The sequence below is a fragment of the Pinus tabuliformis genome, chromosome 6, assembly GCF_031772625.1.
Source record: "Pinus tabuliformis cultivar Carrire ecotype Pingquan chromosome 6, CPIR1, whole genome shotgun sequence".
In the NCBI taxonomy this organism is placed as follows: Eukaryota; Viridiplantae; Streptophyta; class Pinopsida; order Pinales; family Pinaceae; genus Pinus; species Pinus tabuliformis.
Window position 1 is genome coordinate 693572664 of NC_142292.1, and position 26782 is coordinate 693599445.

The 26782-nt window shown below is 39.0% G+C and overlaps 1 protein-coding gene across 6 annotated transcripts in view; it reads left to right on the forward strand.

Annotated features, from left to right (window-relative positions):
* The window catches only part of FAAH (fatty acid amide hydrolase), a 311150-nt gene that overhangs the window by 121016 nt on the left and 163352 nt on the right, over positions 1-26782 (forward strand). For all 6 annotated transcript variants that reach the window (XM_089420823.1, XM_089420819.1, XM_089420828.1 and 3 more), the window contains one exon: positions 17939-17990. In XM_089420823.1, the coding sequence (XP_089276949.1) occupies positions 17939-17990 (52 nt within the window). The remainder of the gene's footprint in view (positions 1-17938; positions 17991-26782) is intronic.

Genomic DNA, 26782 nt, shown 5'->3' on the forward strand with positions numbered 1-26782 from the left:
AATAATGCTTGAAACTTGGACACTAGACCTCCTTTCTTGAGAAAGTAGTGACAAGATCTCACAAAACTTATGCAAGGGAAACAAGGTGTGAGTTTCCTCCAAATGGCCACGGATTGGAGAGGAAAATGGATAGCCCTCTAGCGAACTCGACTTGGCCAAAATAAACCTCAAAAGGGCTCATGACATCCTTGGAAATTGGATCCCCAACATTTGCCAAAGGTCCTGCAAACACTTGTTAGATGTTGCAGGAGGTTGCTCTTCAAAATCCGCCACAAAAGTTAGCAAACAATCCAAACAATGACTGCAAAATAAGTTAAGTATTAGTGAAAAAATCAACAATATAAAATGTATATGTACAATTATAATTTACAAAAGGCTAAGCTAAAGAGTGAGAGTAAACTCTTGTCTTTGCTTAGCCATCTTCAAGCACATAGATAGCAAATGAAAGAAATGAAGTACAATGTTTTTTAAAAGAGATTTAAATTTAGAAGTGCTCGGCTTGTGTACAAGCTATGTGCCAAAACCCCTGCAAAACCACTTTGTAAGATAAGACTATGAAGGCTCAAAGAACAAATGAGAGCTTCTTTAAGAATGTATCAAGAGTGGGTTGGTCTCTCCAAAGACTTCCCCTCACGCTTGATTCTGTGATCCAAACAAGATGTTCCCTCTACAAAACTTCAATCAAGAATTAGTTCCATATAGATTTAGCAATAAACAATGATAAGAAACTCTAGAGATTTATTTAAAACCAACTAGAGCATTCTATATCTAGAGCATACTTCTAAATCAAATGTCAATGCAAGATAGCTCTACATTAACAAATCTACAAGAGCATATGGAAACAAATTAGATCAAAGCATGAGTAAAAGGAATTATACCAATGATCAACAATTCATCACACTCCTAAAGGAGGAACACCTCATGAATGAAACCCCAAAGTCTTTATTGATATTTTTAAAAGTGTATAAGGCACCAACGCTTCTGCAAGCACAATAGCTAGTAACAATATCATACAAATGAGAGCTCAAGGCTCTATTATATAGAACTATGAGAGCCAATCCCAAGGTAGAAGTGATTAAACACATGGCATGAGGTGACAATCCCAAAGAGAAATTCGAATTTGTTGAATGGACCTCCATTACCAAGTGTAAAAATCGAATTTTGGCAAGTGGACATCATTTTCTTCTTCCCTTATGTGCCAAATTCGAATTTTATGATGGAATGACAAGTGCATATAGGTGGTAACCCATGTGGGGACAACTTCCCACAAAAATATCCACCAAATATTCTCCCAAATCCTCCCAAATGTGCATTAACTTCACAAATTCGAATTTCCAAGTAAGTAACTTTTTCATTTAATGCCATAAATTCGATTTATTTGAGTACATGTTCTTTCCTTGATTTTAGGAGTCCACATCACCTTGAGACTTCACTTTAACTCCTCCATAATTTTCCATCTCATTTCCACAACATTTAACATGTGTGGATATTTATTTTTCTCCATTTATTTAATTTATGGCTTAATTAATTGCCAGATTTCCCACTAAATTTAGGGAAAATAGGTTTTGAGGGTTAAAAGACATTTCCAACCCCTCAAAGTGTGTCATAGTAGAAAGTTGAGGTTGAGAGGTGAAAATTTCATTACTCATACCCCATACAACTTCTCTAGACATCACTTATTACATTACAAGTACAATTTTTATTGCAATTTCCATAGTGCGGAAAATCAAAAAATTTAAAAAATGACTAACTATACCTAACTAAATTCCGTGAAATTTTTTGTGTGATTTAATATGGTAATATACATCTACTTTAGACACTAAGATGTGCTAGGGGCACAACCTTCAAACTGTCACCCCGACTTTGTGGTAAAAAGTGAGTGAAAAAACCCAGAAAATTATCCGCTTCTGAAAAAGAATGGATAATTAACCAGATGAAAAAAACACTCCAAGGTGTACTCGTTTGCTGATCGAGTCCTAACATCTTAGTCTTGTTACAGACTCAAAACTCACCATTAGTAGTATCATTTATTACAATTCCCCACAGGGTGTGGAATCTGGGTATAAGAAAGATAATGAGAAAATAGAAGTAGAGTTTAAAAACTCTATTGACTGATGATATCTGATGGTACAAGTGTCCATTGGTACATCCTTGGGCTTGGAGTCTTTATATAATCATCAGGTGCCACTCCAGTGGTCAATAGTACCTACAAGGTATGTTGGACTTTGGACTAAGATATGTCAGAGTTGGTGGAGTGGAGTTGTTGGGGTACACAAATTTTGATTAGGTTGGGAGTGTTGTAGAGAGAAAATCCAGATCTGGATGTTGTTTTCACTTGGGATTGACCATGATCTCATGGTACATTGTAGCACATATGGCAAGTTGTGAGGTAGTATGGCCTCGCAATATGCTTGCAGGATTATCCGATCTTGAGATGGGGCCAACAATTATCCACTATGATAATCAAATTTGCATTAAGCTCTCCCAAAATTATGTGTTTCATGACAGGTCCAAACATTTCAAGATCATATATCACTTTATCAGAGACAGGGTCTAGAGAGGTGTTGTGAGATTGCATTACATTTTCACAGAGGAGCAAGTGGCAGATATTCTCACTAAGCCTCTTGAAAGGGAAGTTTGTGAAGTACCAAGATAAGCTGGGGTTGGTGGAGAATCCCTTCCTTGCTAGTTGGGAGTGCTAAAGCTTATAGTAGCTTCAGAAGGTCTTCTGCATAGGCTTGTTGTCTTAGCGTGTGGAAGATGATTTATTGCCGCTTTAGGTGTTTGATTGGTGAAGTGATTTATGTCTTTTTTCCTAAGTCTAACTTAAGAAAAATACAATAATTAAAGCCAATTAATTATTGTGGACTATTAATTCATTTTCTAAGGATAAATATTTTAATTATTTAAGTGACTTATAAATGATCTCAACCATTGATCTCCAAATTCTTCTAGAATGGAGATTAGGGTTAGGGATATGGTCTTAATGAAGATTATAAGAAGAAGCCTAAGGAAGAGGTGAAGACATAAGAGAGGAGACACAACAAGAGAAAGCGATTTTCTCTAGTACGAGTTGCTTAGTAGACTGAAGCACAGAAGAGGAGTACTGGAGTATTTGAGGGCATATCCAGGAGGCCGAGTTGTGGAGATGCAGGACTGAGTTGCTGAAGAGAGAGAGTGGTCAATTTAATTGGAAAAACTGATTTGCTAGAGGCTGAATTTCCTAAGGCATAGTGGCAACTCGTAGGGAAGGCACAAATTTGATTTACTAGCAGATTGTTGGGCTGAATTTCTTTAGGCCGAATTCCTTTAGAGCCCTGTTGTCGCTTCATTTGTACAAGCACGGTGTGACAATGACTCAGGGCGAGCACTGTCACTCTGATCCCTACCCTCTTCATTCTAGCTGTCTCCCAACAACAGGCTATGGAGGGTAGTCCCTATGGAATATGAGAATGCAAGACTTGTTGGCAACCAACAAGTCCAGGAGACACAACTGAATGGCCTAGCCAATTGGTTGATTTAGCAAGTTTCTTAAAGATTAGACTAGATTATTATGTGAGACCAGTGCCTTATGGAGTCAATTACTTGCTTTATGTCAATTATATACCAAATGACCGAATGAACAATTGCTTCTTGGAGATGCTTTGCTATCCTATATGATGTGCAAGTCCTAAAATCTAGGTGAGATGCAAGATATTGGTTTATTTTAGTTAGATGCCTATTTGTTAAGTTATGGTATGTTTTATGCTTATAACAGTTTACTTCTTTTTCTTATTATATTCCACAGATTAACAATCACATGTACATAAAGTAAAGTGCAGATAGAACATTAAACGATCGACAAAAAACAAGCCAAGACAAGAGACACAAGGTGGGCGGCTAGCCAGGGACAAACCCCACAATGTGTGGGGAAACCCTTTGATGAAATCTTCTTTTATCTTCAATAGTTCAACAGAGAGAAATAGTACAATAAATATGATTTATATCAGCAGTAGCAAACCCTAGATCAGCGGCATCAGCATTAGCGGCTTCATCATCAAAACTAGGGCAGTCGATATCTCACAAACCAACCGTCGGATCGGCTTGATTCCACCACCAAAAGTTGCAGCCTTCAGAGGAGGTTCAGATGAACCTACAATGCAATTCAGATAAGGAGATCTTCTGGTCCATGCAAGTCAAACTTCAATTGTGCAGTTGGAGCTTCAATTTCAGCAGCTTCCTTCAAACTAGGGTAGTCGATATCTCACAAATCGTCTGTCGGATTGACTTGATTCCACCACCAAAAGTTGCAGCCTTCAGAGGAGGTTCAGATGAACCTACAGTGCAGTTCAGATGAGGAGATCTTCTGGTCCACGTAGGTCAAACTTCACTTCTGCAGTTGCAGCTTCAGTTTCAGCAGCTTCCTTCAAACTAGGGCAGTTGATATCTCGCAAACCGTCTGTGGGATTGACTTGATTCCATCACCAAAAGTTGCAGCCTTCAGAGGAGGTTCATATGAACCTAAAACGCAGATCAGAAGAGGAGTTTTGATGGTCCACACTGGTCTAAGTTTGGATCTGCAGTTGCAGCAGCTTCCAGCTTCACATGTGTGAGAGAGAGACACTTTTTTGCGCAGTAGAGAAGAGACTCTTTTCTGCGTAGTAGAGAGAGAGAGAGATGTGATGAGATGAGTGAGTGCAAATGAGGAAAAGTCCTCCTACATTTATACATAACTGTTGATGTTTGAATAGATGTGACTGTTGGGCTTCTGAGTCTACATGAGTTGTAGGTCGGCTTGATAATAATTCTATAATCAAAATAAATTCATATCTCCATGAATACTTATCGGAATCAGATGATCTTTAGATCAATCCTACACCTCTCGACGAGAGGAATCTAATGAACATATTATCAGCCATGAATAAGATGACCCACGTGAAGTTTGGCCCTAGTTTCCAATTTTAACACTCCCTCTCAACTAGGGAAAACTTCATCTGCAATCGGTCTGTCGGTCGCTACTATTCATCCATTAAATGCACTGCCCTGTACAGCCTGACCCTTGCCCTGCTCTGCTCTATTTTTCCTGTTTTGCTTTGTCTTATTCTGCCCTGTACTGATCTATATGGCTCTGCTCTGTTATGCTCTGCTCTGCTTTGTTCTGTTCTGCTCTGCTTTTGTCTGAATTATGAAGAAGAAGAAATGATCGAGGATGTATCATACTAACTCAAAGTCAGTCTCAGAGTATGTACCACTGGTCCCAGACCAGTCTCAACCAACCCGAAGTCAGCGTCATAGTGAGTACAACTCCTACCACTGGTCCCAGACCAGTAACATCCTCCACTGACTCAAAGTCAGTCTCAGAGTGCGTACCACTGGTCCCAGACCAGTAACAACCGACCCAAAGTCAGTGTCATAGAATGTACCACTCCTACCACTGGTCCCAGACCAGTATCATTGATCCCAAATCAATGGAGGTCATCCTAGCGTAGGGAGTACGGTAGATACAACGATGCGTCCATTGGTACTACTATGGCCCCTAACTTCATTTCCCTGCTCATTGATCAGATGAGAGGTACTTCCCATGAGTGCCAGATTGCATGGGTAGGATGCCTTGACAGGAGAACTAATCAATCCTGTCCTCACAGGAGAACACATCAATCCTGCTACAATCGCCATGGAGAATACATCAATCCAGGCCTCACAGGAGAACACATCAATCCTGCTACAATCGCCATGAAGAACACATCAATCTAGGCCTCATAGGAGAACACATCAATCCTGCTACAATCGCCATGGAGAACACATCAATCCAGGCCTCACAGGAGAACACATCAATCCTGCTACAATCGCCATGGAGAACACATCAATCCAGGCCTCACAGGAGAAGACATCAATCCCGCTACAATCGCCATGGAGAACACATGAATCCAGGCCTCACAAGAGAACACATCAATCCTGCTACAATTGCCATGGAGAACACATCAATCCAGGCCTCACAGGAGAACTAATCATCCTACTACACAGGAGAGCGAATCATCTTGTTCCACAAGAGAGCGAATCATCTTGTCCCACAAGAGAGCGAATCATCTTGTACCAGTGCGCACCATTAGGGGAGGGTGAGTCACCTTGTGGTTGTATGTTGCTCCAGTAAGAACTGCAAGCCCTCAGAGCTCCCAGAGCTCAATGTATGCAACATGCAGGACCCTTGTACAAGGGTTTCTTGACGACTCCAAGTCGTTTGGGAAAATCGCAGATTAGATCTTTCCTCGGGGCTTTGACAAGGTGTATCGACCTGTACATCATCTTAATGTGATGGAGCCTCCTTGCTCATCGACTTAATGTCTATCTGCTGGAGCAATCGACAAATACGGGATTCCTCAATAATCGAATCCCACCTCTGGTTGTTGCAAAGAATCACAGTGGTATGTGTTCAAACAACTCACTGAAGAGCTTCCCCAACCAGGAAGCTTCATATGAGATCATTCTCGTAGATATGTATCTGGTCTCGGCGGTGCTTATGGCAACCGACTTCTGCTTCCTGCTCATCCATTATATCGAAGAAGAATCCAAAGAGAAACAACACTAAAAGTGCTCCAGTGATCCTCCACACTACCTGCCTAATCAACATTCGAATAACCATGCAGTTTCATATTTCCAGCAGTGTATCTCAATCCATGAGAGATTATGTCCTGAAGACATCTCAGAAGATTCTTGGCACCAATCTAGTGAGGCTCAACTAAATATGAGCTCATAATGCTAACTGCAAAACATATGTTCGGACGGAGGTTCACCAAGAACATCAACGCGAATGAGTTTTTGAAACTTAGAGGCATTTCCCAAATCTTGTCCGACATCACTACCATACAACTTTTGAAAGTTAAGATCCTCGAGGTAGTCACAGGCTTGCAGTCCATCATACCAAATCTTTTCAGAATCTTCACCACATATTTTCCTTGAGATAGCAAAATTTTCCTTGGCTTCTGCCACACTTCAAGTCCTTGGTTCTTCATTTCAAATTTAGAAGCCAACTCCCTCTTACATTTGTGAATGAGAGGGTATGCACTTGTTAGAAAGAGGTCATCCACGTACAACACCAATATGAGAGGCTTGTCATCTTCAACCTTAAGGTAAAGGTTAGGATCGGCTTCACTCCTAGTGAATCCCAGCTTCATCAAGTAGCTATTGATCCTCTCATACCACGCTCGGGGTGCTTGCTTCAGCCCATAGAGAGCCTTCTTCAACCTGCATACATGAGATTTTCAATCATAAATCTCAAATCCTTCAGGTTGCTTCACATAGACCTCTTCTTTGATCGAACCATACAAGAACGTAGTCTTGACATCCATCTGATGTAGGTTCCATCCTTGTGAAGCCACAAGGGCTATGATCAAGCGGATGGTCGTATATTTGGCAACAGGTGCAAATATCGCATCATAGTCTATACCTTCCTTCTGGGAGAAACCACGAGCAACAAAATGAGCCTTATACTATTCCGTACTTCCATCTGCTGCAGCTTCATCTTATAAAGCCATTTTGAAGTAACAATTATCTTGTCTTGGGGTCTGGGAACTACTTCCCAGACATCATTCTCCATAATAGACTCATATTCTTTGGTCATAGCATCCTTCCATACTTGATGCTTGACAACATCTGAGAATGATGAAGGCTCATTTTGTATGATCGTGCTCATGATGGTCAGGTATCCCTGATACCTGTTAGGTTTCTTACTTTCACGGAAGGTTCCTCGGGGTGCAGCATGTCCTTCAGCATCATCAAGTATCCCCCTAAGCCATGAAGGCCTCTTCCTAGAAGAGGAAGGCTCAGGTGGATAAATAGGATCCATGGGTTCCTCCACATCAGGCATTGTTACATCATCTACCCATAGAGACAGCTTCCACAATCGTACGGTTCTTCCTTTCCGCCACACCATTCTGCTCAGGAGTATGTGGTGTAGTAGTCTCCCTCTTAATTCCAGCCTCAGATATGCCTGAGTGAGCCAACTGTAATATATCGAAGGTCTTGCTTTGGCTTGAGGGGAATGGTCCCCTTTTGAGCTTTCCTTCGGCACATCCTGGACATACACCTTCTTTCTCTACTCGGAATTCGGGCATCCCTGTCACCATTTGTCTTACACCGAGTAGAGCTTTATAATGAAGGGGGGCAAACCTCTGATGCCAAAGTTCAGACTGAAGAGATGTGTCATAAGACATGACACCTAGCAGACTTCCATCGACCTGATATAATGAATCAACACGAAACCCAAGAGTAAAGGTATCTTTAACATTATTTTTCCATATACGTACCTTGCCATCGCTGAAGGTTACCTTGTAGCTTTTGTCTTCCATTTCCGAGATGGACACCAAGTTCTTTTTGAGGTCAGGTGCATTTAATACATCCTGGAATTTCTAGCCTTCTTGAATGGTTGTCCCCTTCCTTGATTCCCAACTCTCCTCTTACCTTTGCTATTGAATTTTTCATTCCTTTGATTGCCATCAGAGGGATTTTGATCATCGTCCCGGTGTGAGTCCTTTCTATTAGGGCACTCCCTTGCATAGTGACCTGCGTTATCATAGATGTAACATCGTCCTTTTCTTCCCCCCTTAGGTCCAACCTTTGCTTTTGATTTAGTCCCGGAATTATTTCTTTTCTTAGCATGAGAAGAAAAGGCAGTAGGAGGACCTTTAGGCATGGGCATTTCTTGCTCTTCTACCCTTGTTTCTTCTTGAATGCATCTAGGCATTAATTCCTCGAAACCAGGAATTATATTATTGTTCATAAGAGTAGTCCTGAACACGTACCATTCGGATGGTAATCCTCCAAGAGTCGTGAGTGCCATTTCTCTGTAATAATAGTCTCCCCAATAGATAGGAGATCGTTCTTGATCTCAGTGATTCTTAAGAAGTATGCTTGCATACTCTCATCTTTACTCTTCTTGATTTCCCTCAGTTTATTTCTAAGAAACAAAAATTGATTTGCATCATTAACTTTAAATATACTCACCAGTCTATCATAATTTCCTTGGAGGTGTCCAGTTCAGAGATGTAGGTCATCAAGTGCTTGTCCATAGAGTCCTGGATGATCTTCTTTGTTTTGACTTCTCCATTTTTCCATTTGTTCTAGGCAGCAACGGATGCATTTGATGGAGGCTCAACAGTATTGCCTCTTACATGGTCCAACACTCCTTGATCTTCTAGGGTTAGATCGATAGACATCTTATCCGTGATAGTCATCTTTCTCATGGAGCTTGTCTTCGGCAGGAAAGAGTGTTGAGGACCCCATAGTTCTTTTAGGATAGCCTTGCCAATCTTCTCTTCGGTGATTGCTCTTGCTCTTGCTCGGGCTTTGTCTTTACCTCAGCTCTGATACCATGTTAAGTTATGGTATGTTCTATGCTTATAACAGTTTACTTCTTTTTCTCATTATATTCCACAGATTAGCAATCACATGTACATAAAGTAAAGTGCAGAAAGAACATTAAACGATCGATAGAAAACAAGCCAAGACGAGAGACACAAGGTGTGGCGGCTAGCCAGGGACAAACCCCACAATGTGTGGGGAAACCCTTTGATGAAATCTTCTTTTATCTTCAACAATTCAGCAGAGAGAAATAGTACAATAAATCTGATTTATATCAGCAGTAGCAAACCCTAGATCAACAGCATCAGCATTAGTGGCTTCATCATCAAAACTAGGGCAGTGGATATCTCACAAACCGACTGTTAGATCGGCTTGATTCCACCACCAAAAGTTGCAGCCTTCAGAGGAGGTTCAGATGAACCTACAATGCAGTTCAGATAAGGGGATCTTTTGGTCCACGCAGGTCAAACTTCACTTTTGCAGTTGCAGCTTCAGTTTCAGCAGCTTCCTTCAAACTAGGGCAGTCGATATCTCACAAACCGTCTGTCGGATCGACTTGATTGCACCACCAAAAGTTGCAGCCTTCAGAGGAGGTTCAAATGAACCTACAACGCAGTTCCGATGAGGAGATCTTCTAGTCCACGCAGGTCAAACTTCACTTCTGCATTTGCAGCTTCAGTTTCAGCAGCTTCCTTCAAACTAGGGCAGTCGATATCTCGTAAACCGTCCGTCGGATCGAATTGATTCCACCACCAAAAGTTGCAACCTTCAGAGGAGGTTCAGATGAACCTACAACGCAGATCAGAAGAGGAGGTTTGATGGTCCACACTGGTCTAAGTTTGGATCTGCAGTTGCAGCTTCAGTTTCAGCCAGTGTTTTAAAAACCGTTTTCGAAAACCGGTTACCGGTCAAACCGGCCAGTTAGCAAGCCGGCCGGTCCGAACCGGCCAAAAAACCCGGTTTGGAAGGCAGTTTCTCCAATTTTTGGCCCTAACCGGTGAAAACCGGCCGGTTTAGGACGAAACCGGCCGGTTTGTATCAAACCGGCCGGTTCCGTCCTAAACCGGCCGGTTTTAGGCATGCCCACCATAACTTGCAAAAAGCGGATTTCTAACTGTGGTTTTGGGGTTTTGGGGGGGAACTAAGGGTGTTTTCCCTCCAAAAACACCCTCTCCAAGCTATAAGAGGCCCCTCTCACTCTCATTTGTCTCACACAACTGATTTGGAGTGTTTGTGAGTTTGTTTGTGAACTTGGAGAGTGTTGAGTTTTTGCTGAAGTAGTTATCTTGGAGTTGGAGTTGGAGCTATTTTGGAGATAGTGTGTAGCTGTTAGTGGAGTTGCCATCTTCAAGAGGAGGCTAAGGAAGCTAGTTTGCATTTCCAGGTAAGGATTTGCACTTGAAAATTCCTTATTTGACTATTGTCCATGAATTAATTTTTTTTGTGTTATAAACTTCTCACTTCTATGATCTACCATCCAGGGAGTCATGATGCCTCCAAAAGCCAGAGATACTGCATGGGCTCATTGTGATATGATTGATGGCAAAATGATCTGCAAATATTGCCAAAAATTCATTCAAGGAGGGGGTATTAACAGGTTCAAGCAACACTTGGCTGGGATAGGAGGCCATGTAAAGCCATGTGGAGCACCAAATGAAATAATAGGGCATATTAGGGCAGAATACCTTCAGAAGTTTGAGAATCAAGTAACTGAACCACTAGAGAAGTTTGTGACTACAAAGTTTGGGAGTCGAGACTCAACCAACTGAGTTTGATCATGATGGCTGAGACTCATGAGAAGTTTCAACTTCAAGTGATAGTGTTGATTACTATTATAGTATTTACTATTATCATATATGTAGAGTCTAGACTGAAGTCTTGTAGTAGGCCACTGGCCCCATAGTTTGGAGGCTTTGTTTTTGCACTCTAGAGGCCATTTAGAGCCTCATTGCTTATGTATTTTGTCGATAATATGTATTGCACTCAGTGCCATTTTGATATATTCACCTTTACATGGTATATAAATGAGCAATCTTTGCATATTTTGTCTCTATTGGCTTGGAATCATGGTTTTAAATCTTAAAACTAGTTTTTTTCATTAAAAAATAATTATTTAATGTATTTTTCTAAAACCGGTTCGTTTAGACCAAACCAGTCCCGGTTAGACCGGTTCCGGTCGGTAAACCGGTTCATTAGGTGGACCGGTCCGGTCACCGGTTCCGGTTTTAAAAACATTGGTTTCAGCAGCTTCCGGCTTCACATGTGTGAGAGAGAGACCCTTTTTTGCGCAGTAGAGAAGAGACTCTTTTTTGTGTAGTAGAGAGAGAGAGATGTGATGAGATGAGTGAGTGCAAATGAGGAAAAGTCCTCCTGTATTTATACATAACTGTTGATGTTTGAATAGATGTGACTGTTGGGCTTCTGAGCCTACATGAGTTGTAGGTCGGCTTGATAATAATTCCATAATCAAAATAAATTCATATTTCCATGAATACTTATCAGAATCAGATGATCCTTAGATCAATCCTACACCTCTCGACGAGAGGAATCTAATGAACATATTATCAGCCATGAATAAGATGACCCACATGAAGTTTGGCCCTAGTTGCCAATTTTAGCACTATTCTAAATGTATCCTTTCACTTAATTGTTTTGAAGCTAGTTTCTAGAGTAGGTTGTGAGAGAGAAGCCAAGGGGAAGCATACTAGGGCTTGGTTAATGATACCTCCCCTTAGTTTCTAACCACTTGATGCCTTTGGCACTGCAGAGACTGTGGTTTTGGCGACCACAAGGTCATTGTGTTAACCACTAAAGAGGTGCTAGGCTCCTTAAGCTAGATGAGAAAGGTGGTCCTATTCTCTATCGACCAAGCTTATGCTTGGAAGTAGATAGTTAATGCAAGGAACTAACCTTAGTATGCAAGTGCAGGAGATAAATGAGTGCCCTTAAGGTGAGATTACTTAATGTTCTTAAGTACTTAGATGAACTTCAATTATGACAATAGAGTGCTTAAACGATATATGAATGATAATCCCAAACACAAGAGAAAATTGCTCAATCTTACTGGTGCCAGAAAATGTAACAAGAAATGTCAATGGACAATTGCTTAAAGGACAAGATCAATACTACTTTGATAAAATTATCAACTTCAAGATTATAGTCAATGAATAACGGATACACCAAGTTACACAATTAGATTTTCTTATCACACTTGTGATTAAACTTGATTATGCAATCCACAAGAGATATCCAATTCACGAAATAGCAATGAGATCACAATGTCACTTACAACAATTAGCCAAAACACTTATCAACTTTATTAGAGCACTTGTATGTGAGGATGCAAGAGTGAAAATAGATATCAATAGTGCAAAAGAGAGCTCTAGATCAACCAATAAACATGAGATTGCAGCAGTTGAAAAATCACCGAATTACACCTTTAGATGCTTATCCAAGTTTCACAAACCACAAGGAAAAATGAAATTAGATGAGCTTCAACACTTTTAACACTACTGCAAATCTTTATATCAGATCTTCAATTAATATTACAACCTCTAAAATGATGAATTATGCCCAAAAAATATAAATCCAACCAACGCAAGTGACAGTATAAATGTGATATATGACTATCAACTATACCCTAATATTAAAAAGTGTTTAAAAATTCTTAAACTATACCTTAATATTATCATTCATCATATTCTTCATATACCAATTAACCCAATAATAATTCTTTAAAATGATGACAAATTTATTAATTATTAATTTATTACATTATATAATATTATAATCAATTTATTACAATCACATTATTATTTTAATAATATCATAATTAACATTAAAATAGCATCATAATAAAAATATATCATAATAAAACCTTTATAAAATCACATTAACCCTTAAAAAGATAATTTTATTAACTTTAATTTACCATACCTAATATACATCTTAATAATTAACCTTTCACATTTTTTCAATGTCAGTTATTTTCCTACATACATACCTCCTATTTATTACCCTTGGTTGGATCAGTTTTCCACACATTTCTTGCATCCTGAAGATGAACCACTGTTGCTGGTTCGAAACAATGATATAACTTCTCTTAATATACGATGGATCTGGAAAACCATTTACAAAAAGATAAAAATCGCAGAAGCCTAAAATCTGATATCAATGAATTATTATGCCACTGTTATGAACTTAAATTCCTGCTGTAGGCTAAATGTAGATGGTTGTAGCATATAAATCAGATCTGAAAATTAATCAAACAATTCACTAAATCCACTTGCATGCAATCAATATGACTTTAAAATTGATTTTTAGTGACTTAGGGTTTTTTTTGAATGTCATAGATGATTGATTAGTGGATTTAGGCTTAGATTTAGACTGTTTTAGTACTGAATACACTGCTGTAATAAAATGATTCAGAACTGAAAAACAGAACAGCAACGAAATTATGGGGAAAGAGAGAAAACCCTTATGCCAAATGGCTTGGTTTGGTGACTAGTTCTCTTCCCAATGACTTGAGACTTGGGCCAATGACCTGCAACACAAATTGTCAGCTGAAAATAAATGGATCAGCCCTCTTAGGACTGCAACTAGGGCACTAATGGTTGGTTGAGGCCTTGCTTGACAACTTTGGCTCTTGAAACCCTAGCCCAATGGGCTAATTAATCTGCAAAACCAAGTGTTAGCCCAATAAACTCAAAATTCTTGATGCAAATTACCATAAACCAATGCCAAATAATTTTCAATGATGCCCCAAGCCTGCAACCACAAAAAATTAGCTGAAGATTGTTGCAAAATCCCACAACTTGGCTGAAATGATTGCAAAACCCACAAAAACCCCAACGACGGAGAGAAAATGCCTAATAGGGCTAGCGGCTAGGGCTAAATGCCCTCCTAGGCCCGCGACTTCAAGGTATGAGCCCTCTAAGGCCTTCTGCAAGCCCTCCAGGGGCTATGGCTCAAGGGAAAAGGCCCCTTAGGGCTTGCGGCTTAGACCTAAAGTGATGTCGCTAAGGGAAAAGCTCTTAAAAGGGCTGCGATAGGGGTGAAGGAGGAGGGTCGAGGCCTCCAGGAGGCTGAACGACTCCTCTAGAGGGGGGCCGAGGCCTCTCTAGGCCCACAACCAGGGTTGGAAGGGCTGGATGGCTAGGCCTTAGGGCCAAAAAATATTTCCCATGCTTGCAACTGCCAAAAAACCTTCCACAAAACATTGCAAAACGCTGGACGCTGAGCTTGGAGGGTGAATGGAGCCTAGATCTGCCTCAAAACCCCAACAAAATTTCCTTGATCACTTGAAGTCACCTGCACAAATAAATTGAGAATTCCCAAAACCCCGATATATATACAAAAGTTGAAATCCCCAAACATAATAATAAAATCCCAATTGCCACAAACAAATGAGTTAGAAATATTTTACAAATTATTTACAAAAATTTTACAATTTATTTACAAAAATACAATGGTAGCAAATAAAATTTCTTGGAGAAATATTTTTTGAGTAATAGCAGTGGATGAATGTAGTTTTCGAAAAATTTGAATATTGGTAGAAAAACCTCTTGCAAAATTTAAAATACCATATAGAAATCTTAGAGCCCAAACACAGTTGCCTCTTCCCCACAATTTGTGAACTTGGAGCCCAAGGGCTAGTGTACCTGCAAATCTCTATAACTTTTTCTCAAGTAGAATCGTTAGATCATATGGTGAATCGGATCACCTAAGATAAAATAAAATTTTACCAATAAAATGCTCCTATCACCAACAAATGAAATAACAATTCATTTGACTTATTTAACGTAGTTGAATCCCAAAAAATGACATCTAATATAATGCACTGCGAAAACCCCTCAATACTCAAATACAAAAAGAGTGAAGGGAACTCTACTTGAATGGTTCATGAGGCACAATACTTGCTAAGGTTTTGCAAATGGGGTAGCAAGCTAAGTGGGCTTGATTGTGGGGAAAAATCCACAGTTAAGCGTGCTTGAGCAAGAGGCGATCTGGGATGGGTGACTTCTCGGGAAGTCCTGGTTACTGGGTGCAAGCCCCTGAAGTGATGATTGAAGCTATGTGATTCATTTCACTAGTTTCAATCCCACTTCTTCACCTCTGTGAGCATCACCCAATGCAATGAATGCTAAGTGGACTATTCAAAAATCATGAGAAATTAATCAGATACGACTTACCTCTCATGGAAATGGTCATAGATGAATGACTTAGTTAATGTAGTTGAATCCCAAAAAATGACATCTAAAATAACAATTCGTTAATTTTTTTAGCACAATATAGGAAAGCACGTAACTAGCACATACCACAGATCAATGGAAGATGAACACCGTGAAGTGAACCCCAAAGTCTTTCTATTGTGATATAGAAATATTCCCAGCAGAGCAATTGCTCAATACCAACTTTCAAAATTTACATCATCCAAAGGTATCTAAATAGAAGTAAAATGACTTCTATTTATAGAGAAATCCTTCCAAGTGGAAACTAACAACTAGTTGGCTTGATCCTCGTCAAAATAATCTCGATCGTCAAAAATAGTTTGATGATCTTTTAATCCCAACCGTCAAAGTTTTAATTTTGAGGAAAAATTCAAAATTTTCTTAAAACCAACTTTTAATTAATCCAAAAATTAATATTTTGGATTAATTTCCTCAAAAATTTGACTTTGACTTAACCACCAAGGTCCAAGGGCTCAATTTTTTTTTAATATTCATTTTTCTCTTAGTGGGGGACCTCCAAAATTTGACTTTTTTTTGACCCACGAATTTTCCACTTGGAGATAAATTAGTTTCTCTAAAATTATTTTAGACCAAAAATTAATTAATTTTCTGGCTTAGGATTTTTTAATTTAATTTAGCAAGAAAAATTGATTAATTGACACTAAAGGGGAATAATAGTTTAGAGTGTGTCAAATTTATTGCATAACCGACCAAAAAATTACATGTAATACAAATTATGGGTATTGAAAATCTAATATCCCCAATTTTTAATTTTCATTGGAGGGGATTAACGAAGTTTATTGGGGAGGTGCTAAGCATATCACAATTTTGTAATCTGGTCATTGGAGACATTTTTGGCATATGGGACTTAGGGGAAATGGAAATTTACAGCTCTAATGGAATGTGGGGGCCATAAGAGAAGGAAATTCAACCAAATGGAGAAATTCACACTTTTTGGAGGGGGAAGAGAAAGAGAATGGGTGCAAACTAGTGGAGAGTGGGGGCCACCAAGGAGGAGAGGGCGAACAATTATAAATAGAGCATGGGGACTCACATTTGGATATCTTTTGATCATTTGATAATTCAACAATTAATTCTTTTGAGCTGCTTAACCAAGGCAACCCGTGTTGTTTAGCACAAGGAATTTTCGAGTGGGAATTCCACCCTCATTTCGGAGAACTTCGAGTGTCTCCCTAGTGAGGCAATTTAGGGAGTCCAATTCAGGATTTCAACAGAGATTTATTGCAGGCATTCACTTAGTTTTACACACTCCTTGGGTGCAAAGGAAGTTCGAGTTGCTCATTGGAGGATCAGCTATTGTGGGTTGGAGTTTCGACTAATTTGCAAGTGGTTTTCTCTATTGATGTCGGTGATTTTGTAGTGGATTTGCAGGGCTGAGATCAACATTATTTTAAGGGCCGAATTTGTTAATTCTGGCAGTGCACAAAGTTTTTTGGACATAGCTTGCGCAAACATTTAGAGAGAACTGATTCTTGGAGCAAAGGGTTGGAAAATGGTTGGGTTTTCGAAGATAAATTTGTAGAAGAGAGAGGAAATTTCGCGTGGTGGATTTGGACTTAATTCAACAATATCAGTACTGTGGGGCGTTTTCTGGACAAATTAAGCAATTCACACTTGTTGGGGATCTTTGGGGGTCGATGGATTGTGACCAAACCCTTTCTGGGTTTTTGTGGGTTTATTGAGAGGAGTTTCTAGCTAATTTTACAAAATTTTCTGGGTGATGTTCGGGCCTGAAATCCTCATTCTTATAGTAGGGCGTATTGCTAGTTAGCTGAGAAATTTGCATCCCTTTGTGGATTCAATTTGGCTTGGAGTTGGGCTAAACCCTTTTTGGGTATTTCTGGGTTTTTGAAGGGGAGTCTATGGCTGCAATTTTAGGGTGATCCGGGCATTTTTCAGAGCAGAATTTTGAGTCCCATTCCAGCAGTAGCAACAATAATATTTCCAGGTAGTGCACAGTATCAGTTTGGGCAAGCATTTCCTCTGGATCAGATTCGTACCACCTGGGATTTGCATAGCTTGCATAGCAAGCCCAGGTTCCCTTGTTCCTACCTGCTTATGTACATTTGATTTATCATTATTTATAAAATGGCTCAGCTGTTTAGAGTATTTTCTCTGGCATTTTGATGGTTATGTGTATTGTTTCGACTTTTGGTTGCTTTACTTGTTGCATGGTCCTTGTTAATTGCTGTAGCTTAGTTCATGTTCTTGATTTTCACTGTTAATTCTTAGTTTGGAATATTATAGAAAACAACTCATGGGGCACCATTTTCAATTTTAACAAGAATTGTTTTCATTATAAAAGTTTTCCCTACTTGTTTAACTTATAACTCTTATGTCCACTTCTGCAGGTATGCAGCAATGTCTGGATCATCACCAATTGATCTGACCCGTTTAAGACCGGTAATCTCTTACAAAGTTACACTATAATATATATACATAATTGAGGTGGATGATTATGCAATCAAGAAGTAATTGTTGTGTTAAATCATGTTGGGTTGATTGAATTGTAAGTCCAATTAACTCTTAAATGTAACATTTATTTGTATATACATGTGCATAATTTTGAGGTCTTATAACAGCATAAAAAATGAAGAAGACTTTCACATAAATAATCATTAGTGAAATACTAAAATCGATGTTAAGTTAAATTCTTTCTCACAATATGATAGGACTGAAAGTAAACAAGATTAGCACTTCAACTTTTGAAGTAAATAAATGAAGTGTTGTTCGAAATTTTGCCAATCCATGTAAGTCATTTAACTTCATTTGGTTGTTACTTTTCAATTGTATTTCTTGTATTTAACAAATAATTCTTGTCTTTCATCAAAGTGAGGTGTTTCTTTTGCTTTTGAAGGGTTTTATTGACTTCTATTTTGTGAACTTGAATGGCATAACATTTATGAAATTTGATTATGATGGTGTAAAAGTTGACATAAAACTTTTAATATTCATCGGGAAGCTTTGACTGAAATTTCTGCAATAATATTCACAAATGCAGGACATATTCATGGGTAATACCTAGTGGAATTTTTTTTGACTTAAGAATAAATGTTTCTTTGAAATCAAAACTCTTCAATGCCAAAAAATCATATATCATTAAATAGAAAAACAGAAGTTGTATGTCAATTGCTAAAACAATTTCATCAAGTTCTTGATATCAAAACGAATTGGTGTTGCAAAACTTATTAATTAATTTACAAGTCCTTGAAATGAATACTTGGGAAAAAGAAATCGTTAATTTTTGAAAAACTTACCTGACTTGCAAGTTTTTTGAAAAAACTCATGAATTTGGTGGTTCATTCATTATTTTTAGGAAATATCATCTAGCTGGTGTGCTTTTCCCTATAACTTGGGATCTTAGAGATTATTTTTCTCACATCTACTTGTTGATTGAGGTCCTATCCCATAAAGGGAAACATGGTGATTAATCCATGATAACCAATGTGACATGGATTATGTTGATTTTTGGTGTAGCATCAGGAGGTATTCCTGCATGCCTAAGTCAGCCTAGAAGAATTAAATAGAAAAATTGATTTTTGAATGACAAGTCGGCCTAGAAAATTCAAGTCGGCCTAAGAGGGTGAAGGGATGTGTCCCTTGGGTTATTTCACCCCATTCGACTAGTATAAATATATAATGTGACATTTCATTTTCATGATCAAGAAGGAACAATTAGTCTTCTCTCTCATCATCATCTTATCTCTCTTAGAGCAGCTACAGGTGTGACAAGAAGGAAGTTGAGTTTCGCTGAAGTTGACCAAGATTTGACCAGACTGTTTGACCAAGAGTTGACTGCAAATGTACGGACTCACACATGTAGATTTGACTGCAGTTTGACCAGTTGCAGGCTGCTCATGCAAAATTTTGCCATAGGGTTGATTGCGAATCTGAGGGTTGACCATAGGGCCGAATTTTGACTGTAGGATGTTTGTTTGACCACCGCTGACTTTTGAGTATTTTCGAGAGTCTGACCAATGTTGACTTGCTGGAGTTTTGACCAGGTTTGACTAGTATTTGACTTGGATTATTGACACAAATTCCTAGACAAATTATTGATTTGTAAACCTTGCTAAAGAATAATTTCTCCTAAAAAAATGTTGTTGGGTTTTCACCCAAAGTTGGGTTCCCTAGGGTAAAACTATTGTCTCTATTATGCATGGTTGTCTTTCTATGAGCTTTATTGTTTCCGCTGCATTTACTGTTGATATTTTCTTAAGTGTAATTGCTCAATGATATCAGTGACATAAGAATATTGTGTGAAAATCATTAGGAAGTAATTATCTAGTAGAAAATTGTAGTCTATTGTGCATCTTGTAGAAAGTTCAACATGGTAGTAGAGCATTGTTAAAGAGCAGCCATTGGAGTCAGCTTAAGAGACAAGTGTTCAACAACTTGACTGGATTTTTTAATCTCTTTCCAAATGATGCCAAGTCCTAGAATGTAAAACAATTTGAATATATTACCAATCTTCAGAAGGAAGCTATTCTCGAACCAGAGGGAGCTGAGGAGAAAGTTTTTGTTTATGCTCTTTCTAGCACCATCACCAATAGCTGTGATATTTGGTTGGTGGAGAGTGGTTCTTCTAGGCACATGACTGGTTTTCAAGTTTCTCTCTCTAATTTGATAGAGAGGGATTCAACATTGTAGGTGGAACTTGGAGATAATGCCAAGTATGCAGTGAAAGGGCCGGGTCAACTTTGTTTCAGTTGGAGTCTGAAGATTCACTACACATGAGAGATGTTTTGTATGTACCAAGATTGAAGAAGAATCTGTTCTCTATCTCAACAATAGAAGATAAAGGTTATTGAGTTGCATTTATGGATGGTTAGGTTCTTATATGACATAAGGGCTCAAGCATGGACTCAACAAAAGTAGTTGGTGTTCGAGAGGGAGGTCTATACAGACTGGTAGGATGTCCAACCCAGACATTGATACATGACACTATTAGTTTATGTGAGCTACGACATCAAATATTTTCTCTCCTGCATTACAAGGCTTTGCCAGCATTGAGGAAGATGGTTACAAGTCTTCCAAAACTTCAAGTAGAGCATGATTGCGTTTGCAAGGGTTGTGCGCTTGCAAGGGTTATGCACTTGGCATTAATACCAAGGGATATTTTTCGAGTTGTGATAGATCCAAAGGAATCTTGAATCTAATACATTTAAATGTATGTGGACCTATGACTGCATCATCCTTGGGTGGCTACTTGTACTATGTAATATTCATTGATGATTTCTCCTGAAAGACTTGGATCCAATGTTGCATGAAGTGGGGACGCGGAAGCGCCATTTTCCAAAAATCTAGGAAGCGAAGCGTCTGCTATATATATATATTTTATATTTTTTTTGCATTTATACTTAAAATAAACATCCCAAATACCAAATTAGTTGTAGAAGACATGAAAACATGCATATTTTTGCATAAATCAAGATAGATATGGCATCCATGATTCCATTGTAGTTACTAATATGTACATCAATGATTAATTATTCGAACATCAACCATCTATATTCTAGCAATTACAAACATACATCAAATTTTTAAGCATATTGTAAAACATAAAACATTTAAGCATATTATAAAACATAAAACATAGAGCATATTATGATTTATCCAGCGAGTGAGCAATTGTCAACATTTGTCATGTCCAAAATTCAAATAATAATGTTTACAAAATATGTCACTTGGTCGCCGCCAAGACAAAAAAGGTTCAAATTCACAAGTCTACAAGTCTAATGATTAATCTATGACAAAAGTAGTAAATTGTGAATATATCTACTAATCTCTCCTCCTTCAACCACGAAGAGAACGTGGCAACGGGCCTCCACGTGGTGGCAATGAAGAAGATGGTGCACGTGGAAGTTGTGGCACTGAAACTGATGAAGACGAATCCCCTGCTGTTGGTGTTGAACCTAGGAACCAAGGGACCAGATGGGGGTGGCATCTCAACACGATCATCATCATCCTGGAATCGCTCAAAAAATTCATACAAAAAAAAACCAATAGTTAACAAAAAAAAAAACATGAATTAGAGAAATGCTTTATAAGGAAAATTGATACCACAATGGACATACCTGGATAAGAGCATCCTCTAATTGCTCTAATCGCAACACTCCATCCTCCAAATTGGGCTCCTCTGGATTCCTGTCCCAAATCTTAAGGTCTTTATTAGTCTTTGCATCATCACAGTAATGGGACAACAATCACAAGTTGTAATGAACATAAAACAAGCTCTCTGCCCGGTCTAAACTCAACCTGTTCCTTTTAACACCGTGGATGAAAGAATAAGAGCTCCAACACCTCTCTGCAAAAGAAGTGTTTACCACCTGTGATAGCACCCGCAATGCCAAAGTCTGTAGAAGTGGAGTAGCCCCTCCATGCATGTTCCACCACTCAAGAGAAGAAAAAGTCTCTCGATCTCTAATTGCACACATGCTCCCAAATGGACCAGTGTTAAGCATATAGTTGCTCAACTGTCTCCGTACCATGGCAGCGTCCTCCTCATTAGGGACTAATTTACTCAATGCAATCATATATTTTTTGTGAACCTCTTGATCTTGGTGTGGTTTTCTCCTGCTTCCCCCCCTCGAGGTGCTAGTGTTGAAAGCCATGATGGATGATAGTATTTAGGTGTCAAAACATATGCTAATGCATGCAATGGAACATTTAGCATTTCCCATCGGTTTTCCACCTCTGCACGAATATGATTGTACAAGGTGATATCTCTAGGCTCAACAATGTCTTTAATCTGCCCCAACATGCTATCCATTTGCTCATACACCTCCCCAATTATCGGTCGATCTGAATCTCCAAACTTGATCATGTAATAAATTGGTTTGGTGAATTGCAAAACATACTTAACCTGTGACCAAAAGTACATGTCAAGAATAGTGTCCTTGGCTGCATTAACACCATCTCTATCAGTGTTAATTTCATCCCATGTTTCAACACACACCATATTAGTTAAAGCTTGTCTCACCTTCACTAGCCGCCTAAAGGTGAGGTAATAACTAGCAAATCTTGTCTTTGCAAGTTTAAGCAACTACAACTTGGAGTAAGTGCCATAGAAGTAGTTTACCCTTGTATGCCTTGTGATGAATTTAATGAGTTGCTTCCCTCTCATGTAAAGCTCATTAATCCACCCACATTCTTTATGCTTCACAATATCATGCATCAAAAGGTTCAATGTGTGAACCAGACACGCAGACCAAAAGATGTGTGGATGAGTACGCTCAATAATTTTTCTTGCTACCTTACAATTTGCTGCATTATCTGTGATCACTTGAACCACAATATTAGGACCAACATCTTTGATTGATTACAATAGGAGATCTACAATGTTTTGGGAAGATGCACTAATGGAGGAGTCATGACATGTAATAAATACTGCACCACTAGCAGAAACACCAAGAACATTTATCAAATGTTGGTTTCTAATATTTGTCCACCCATTTGATACAATGGATACCCCACAATCTACCCACTCATTTGTAAAATGTGTCAAAGCTCTTTGAACCTTTGCTTTTTCTCTTTCTAATAACACTGTTCTAGCTTTCTCATAGTTGGGGGACTTGTATCCCTTTGGGGCTTCATTGATGGTCTTTACCATTTCATGCCAATAGGGAGAGCGAAGCACATTGAATGGTACACTGCAAGCACAAAGAAATCAGACTATCTTTCCATCCACATCATCCCTCCCAGCAACATTAAGGAAATCCCCTATTGTTCTTTTACCTCTAGAGCTTCTAGAAGTACCATGAGGAGATGAGCTACCAAATCTAGAGGTTGCACTTGATTCAGAATGAGTATTTTGTTTCTTGCTTTTTTGTTGTGCAACCTCCTCTATTTGGATGTATTTTCTTCTTTGTTCAGATGAAATGTTTGGGCAAATTTGTATCCCCACAACACCCTTTTTATCATCACTATCCATCACCCCACAAAGATGCCTCCTCACATGGGTATATGAACCACTAAATGGTTTTCCTCCATGACAACCATGAGGGCACAAAAATTTGTAGCTTCCACCACCCTTTCCCCCTTCAAGTTTGGTCACATAGTTCCACAAGGGTGTTAATGCAGCTTTCGCCTCTAGTGTTTCAGTTTCCCCTTCAGGTTCAACTTCATCCCCTTCCTCTTCAAACCCTTCCTCCTCATCATACATTGGGTCACTCATATTGGGACCACTGTCCTCTTGTGCTTCTTCCCTTCTATTCCTACTCCCCTTTGCCATCCTTAAAACCAAAAGTGGAATGATACATAGAAGCAAAAAGAACACCATCTTGGAATATGGATATAGGTGGTGGAAAACCTGCAATTAAATGAGCAAGTAGAAACAATGGGAAAGAGTAGGAGAGGGAGGAGAAAAATACAAAAAAAAAATGTCAAAAAAATAAGGGAGTTTGGGGTTTGCACTTTCCTCTTTAGCTCTTGTAGATGAAGTCCTCCAAGCTCCTCCTCCTTCACTCCTCCAAGCTCTCTTCTCCTCTCTTCTCTTCTCCAACTCTCATAAACTCAAAGTGAGAAAATGAGAGATGAATGGGGGCTTTAATCCCTTCATTCCTCACCCTAACCTAAGGTGGAGCCACCCCCAACAAGTCAAAATACAAAAAAATACTAAAAACAACATTGTTTGGCCATGCGACGGAAATGGAGGAAGCATGTACGGAATCGTATGTGATCTGTACGCTTCGTACTCCGAAGCGTGGCGCTTTGTATGGCCGAAGTGCCGTATGAAGCGCGTTTCGGTCACACGCTTCCAGAATTTCTAGGAAGCGTGTTTATCAGTCCAAAACGCGTTTCGGTTTTTCCGAAGCGCATTTCGGACGACACTTCCCCCACGCATCCGTACGGATCGCGGATCGGGGTTTAGATCCGGGGGGGATGTTTCCTGCAACACTACTTGGATATACTTCATGAAGACCAAGGATCAGGTCTTCAGCAAGTTCCAAGAATTCCAGACTCAGGTAGAGAACTTGAAAGGAAGGAAGATTGAAGTTTTGAGGTTAGATAATGGAGGAGAGCAATGTTGCAAACATCAACATCAGGAGAAAATAAAAAATTGTAAAAATCAGGAAAACATTGGTAAAAATTAGCAAACATCAACAAAACTAAGATACCTTCAAAATATTGGTTAAAATTGGCAAACATCGGCTAGGCCAAAAAATCGCGATGAAATCATAATGTTATTGGGATGTTCACAACACTAGAGGAGAGTATACTTCCAAAGACGTCAATGATTTCTATGAAGCAGGGATTAGGAGCGAGTGGATAGTTCCTTGTGACCCTCAACATAATGGAGTTGCAGAAAGGAAGAACATGACTATTGTGGAAGCGGTGAAGGTGATGATTCATGATCAAGATCTACCCATGTTCTTATAGGCAGAGGAAACCAACACAAATTTTTATATTCAGAACTAGAGTCCTCACCGAATATTGGAGGACAAGATTCCTGAGGACGCATTCACAAGAGTGAAGCCAAAGTTCAGTCTGCAACAAAATGAAAGTAATCTTATAAAAGGTTCAGCTGTCGAAGAAAGATTTCAAGACAATTCTTCATATCAGAATGTGCCATCCACTTGTACCATTGCAGATCATAGTAGTGTTGACAATGAAAAGGAAGATCATAAGCAAATTATACAAGAACTATTGCTACTGGTAAGAAATATGGAGATAAATCAAACTAATTATGCCAATGATGTGAGAAATTTATGCACTCACCTGGAAAAGCGTAATAGGGAGATGGAGATCATGCAAAATCAACATAGTAAGGAAATTGAAGCCATGAAGATTAATCATGACGCAGAAATTAGTTTTATGCAAAGCAAGATGTCAGGCTTAGAGGAAAATATGACGACCATGCAAGCAAATCATAAGAAAGAGATAAACTCTATGCAACGTTGCTTGATGACCATGGAAGAAGACCATGCCAGGGAAATCAGTGCTATAAGGGTTGAACACTCTAGTCAGATAGACGCCATTAAAATACAGTTTCAGAAATTTCAACAGCAGTCGGAAGATGAAGGAAACCAGGAAAAATCAATAGATCAAGAGCCTTCTTATCCGCTGCAATAAGCTCCATCTTACTATGAGGAGGTCATTGGTTCGATTGAAAGGTGGTTAATTGAAGGTGATCCAGATAGAATTAAAAATGATAAAGATCAGATGCAGGATAAAGAAAGACATGTCACGCATATCTTACATACTTCATCTGATAGCTTTGAAGCAGAAAGTTCCATGTCATCAGTGATGCAGCTTGCCAGGAAGAAAAAGTGCAAAAGAAAGAGAATGAGAAGAAGATTTGATGCATCAGACGGCCGCGAGCAGCTTGATTTTCGGATAGGAAAAATTCCTACCATATGTAGAATTGGACATGGCACATTCGACAAGCAGCTGACAGATTTGCCTGAAAGCAGGCAAATGCTCAGTATACACTATATTGAACACATCTGATGCCATGGGGCATCCCCTGTATTTCTAACCTTACTCCTTGTTTTTTCAGCATTTTCATTTCTATTTTAGGATTAAGATCTACTTTTCATGTTACTAGATAGTTAATAAATGAAGAGCTTATATTTTTCCTGTGCTTAACGTTATATGATGATTTTTTGGATGGACGCTACTTATGTTTTGTTGTGTGTTGCACGGGTGCAGATTCTGGATTCTCACATTCCTATAGTGCAGCAACGTGTCCCCAAGTGGAGCCAGATGTTGACCACTACGTGTCAACTTCCCAGCAGTACACCCTCTTTTCTTTGCAAAAAAGGGATAGCGCTTGATCGACATGTCCGTGCCATTTGACAGTCATCGACAGCTTGATCAATTTATGTTGTAAACCCAGTCTGCATATTTAATTGTAAATAATCTTAGCAGAGTTGAGTCATGTATGTAAATTGCCTAGGTGGACCTAATTTTCTAGTGATAATCTACGTTCCGGAAGGTTTTTTGTCTCACCGATCTATGATCGGCAGAGTTTTCCTTCAGCCTAACCCCAAAGCCGGAATAGATTTTGTCATTAGAATCTTAGGAGAATCCTAGTGTGTTAATCTGCTAGATTATAGTTGTGTCACAGAACTGGGTGGTTTATGAGGGTCTATGTCAAATGGGTTCTCCCCCTTGAGATGTAAAGTTGTAAAAGTCATGATGTAAAGTGTCTTGAGGGTTAGAAAATGTTTTTAATCCCCTCATAAGTCCTA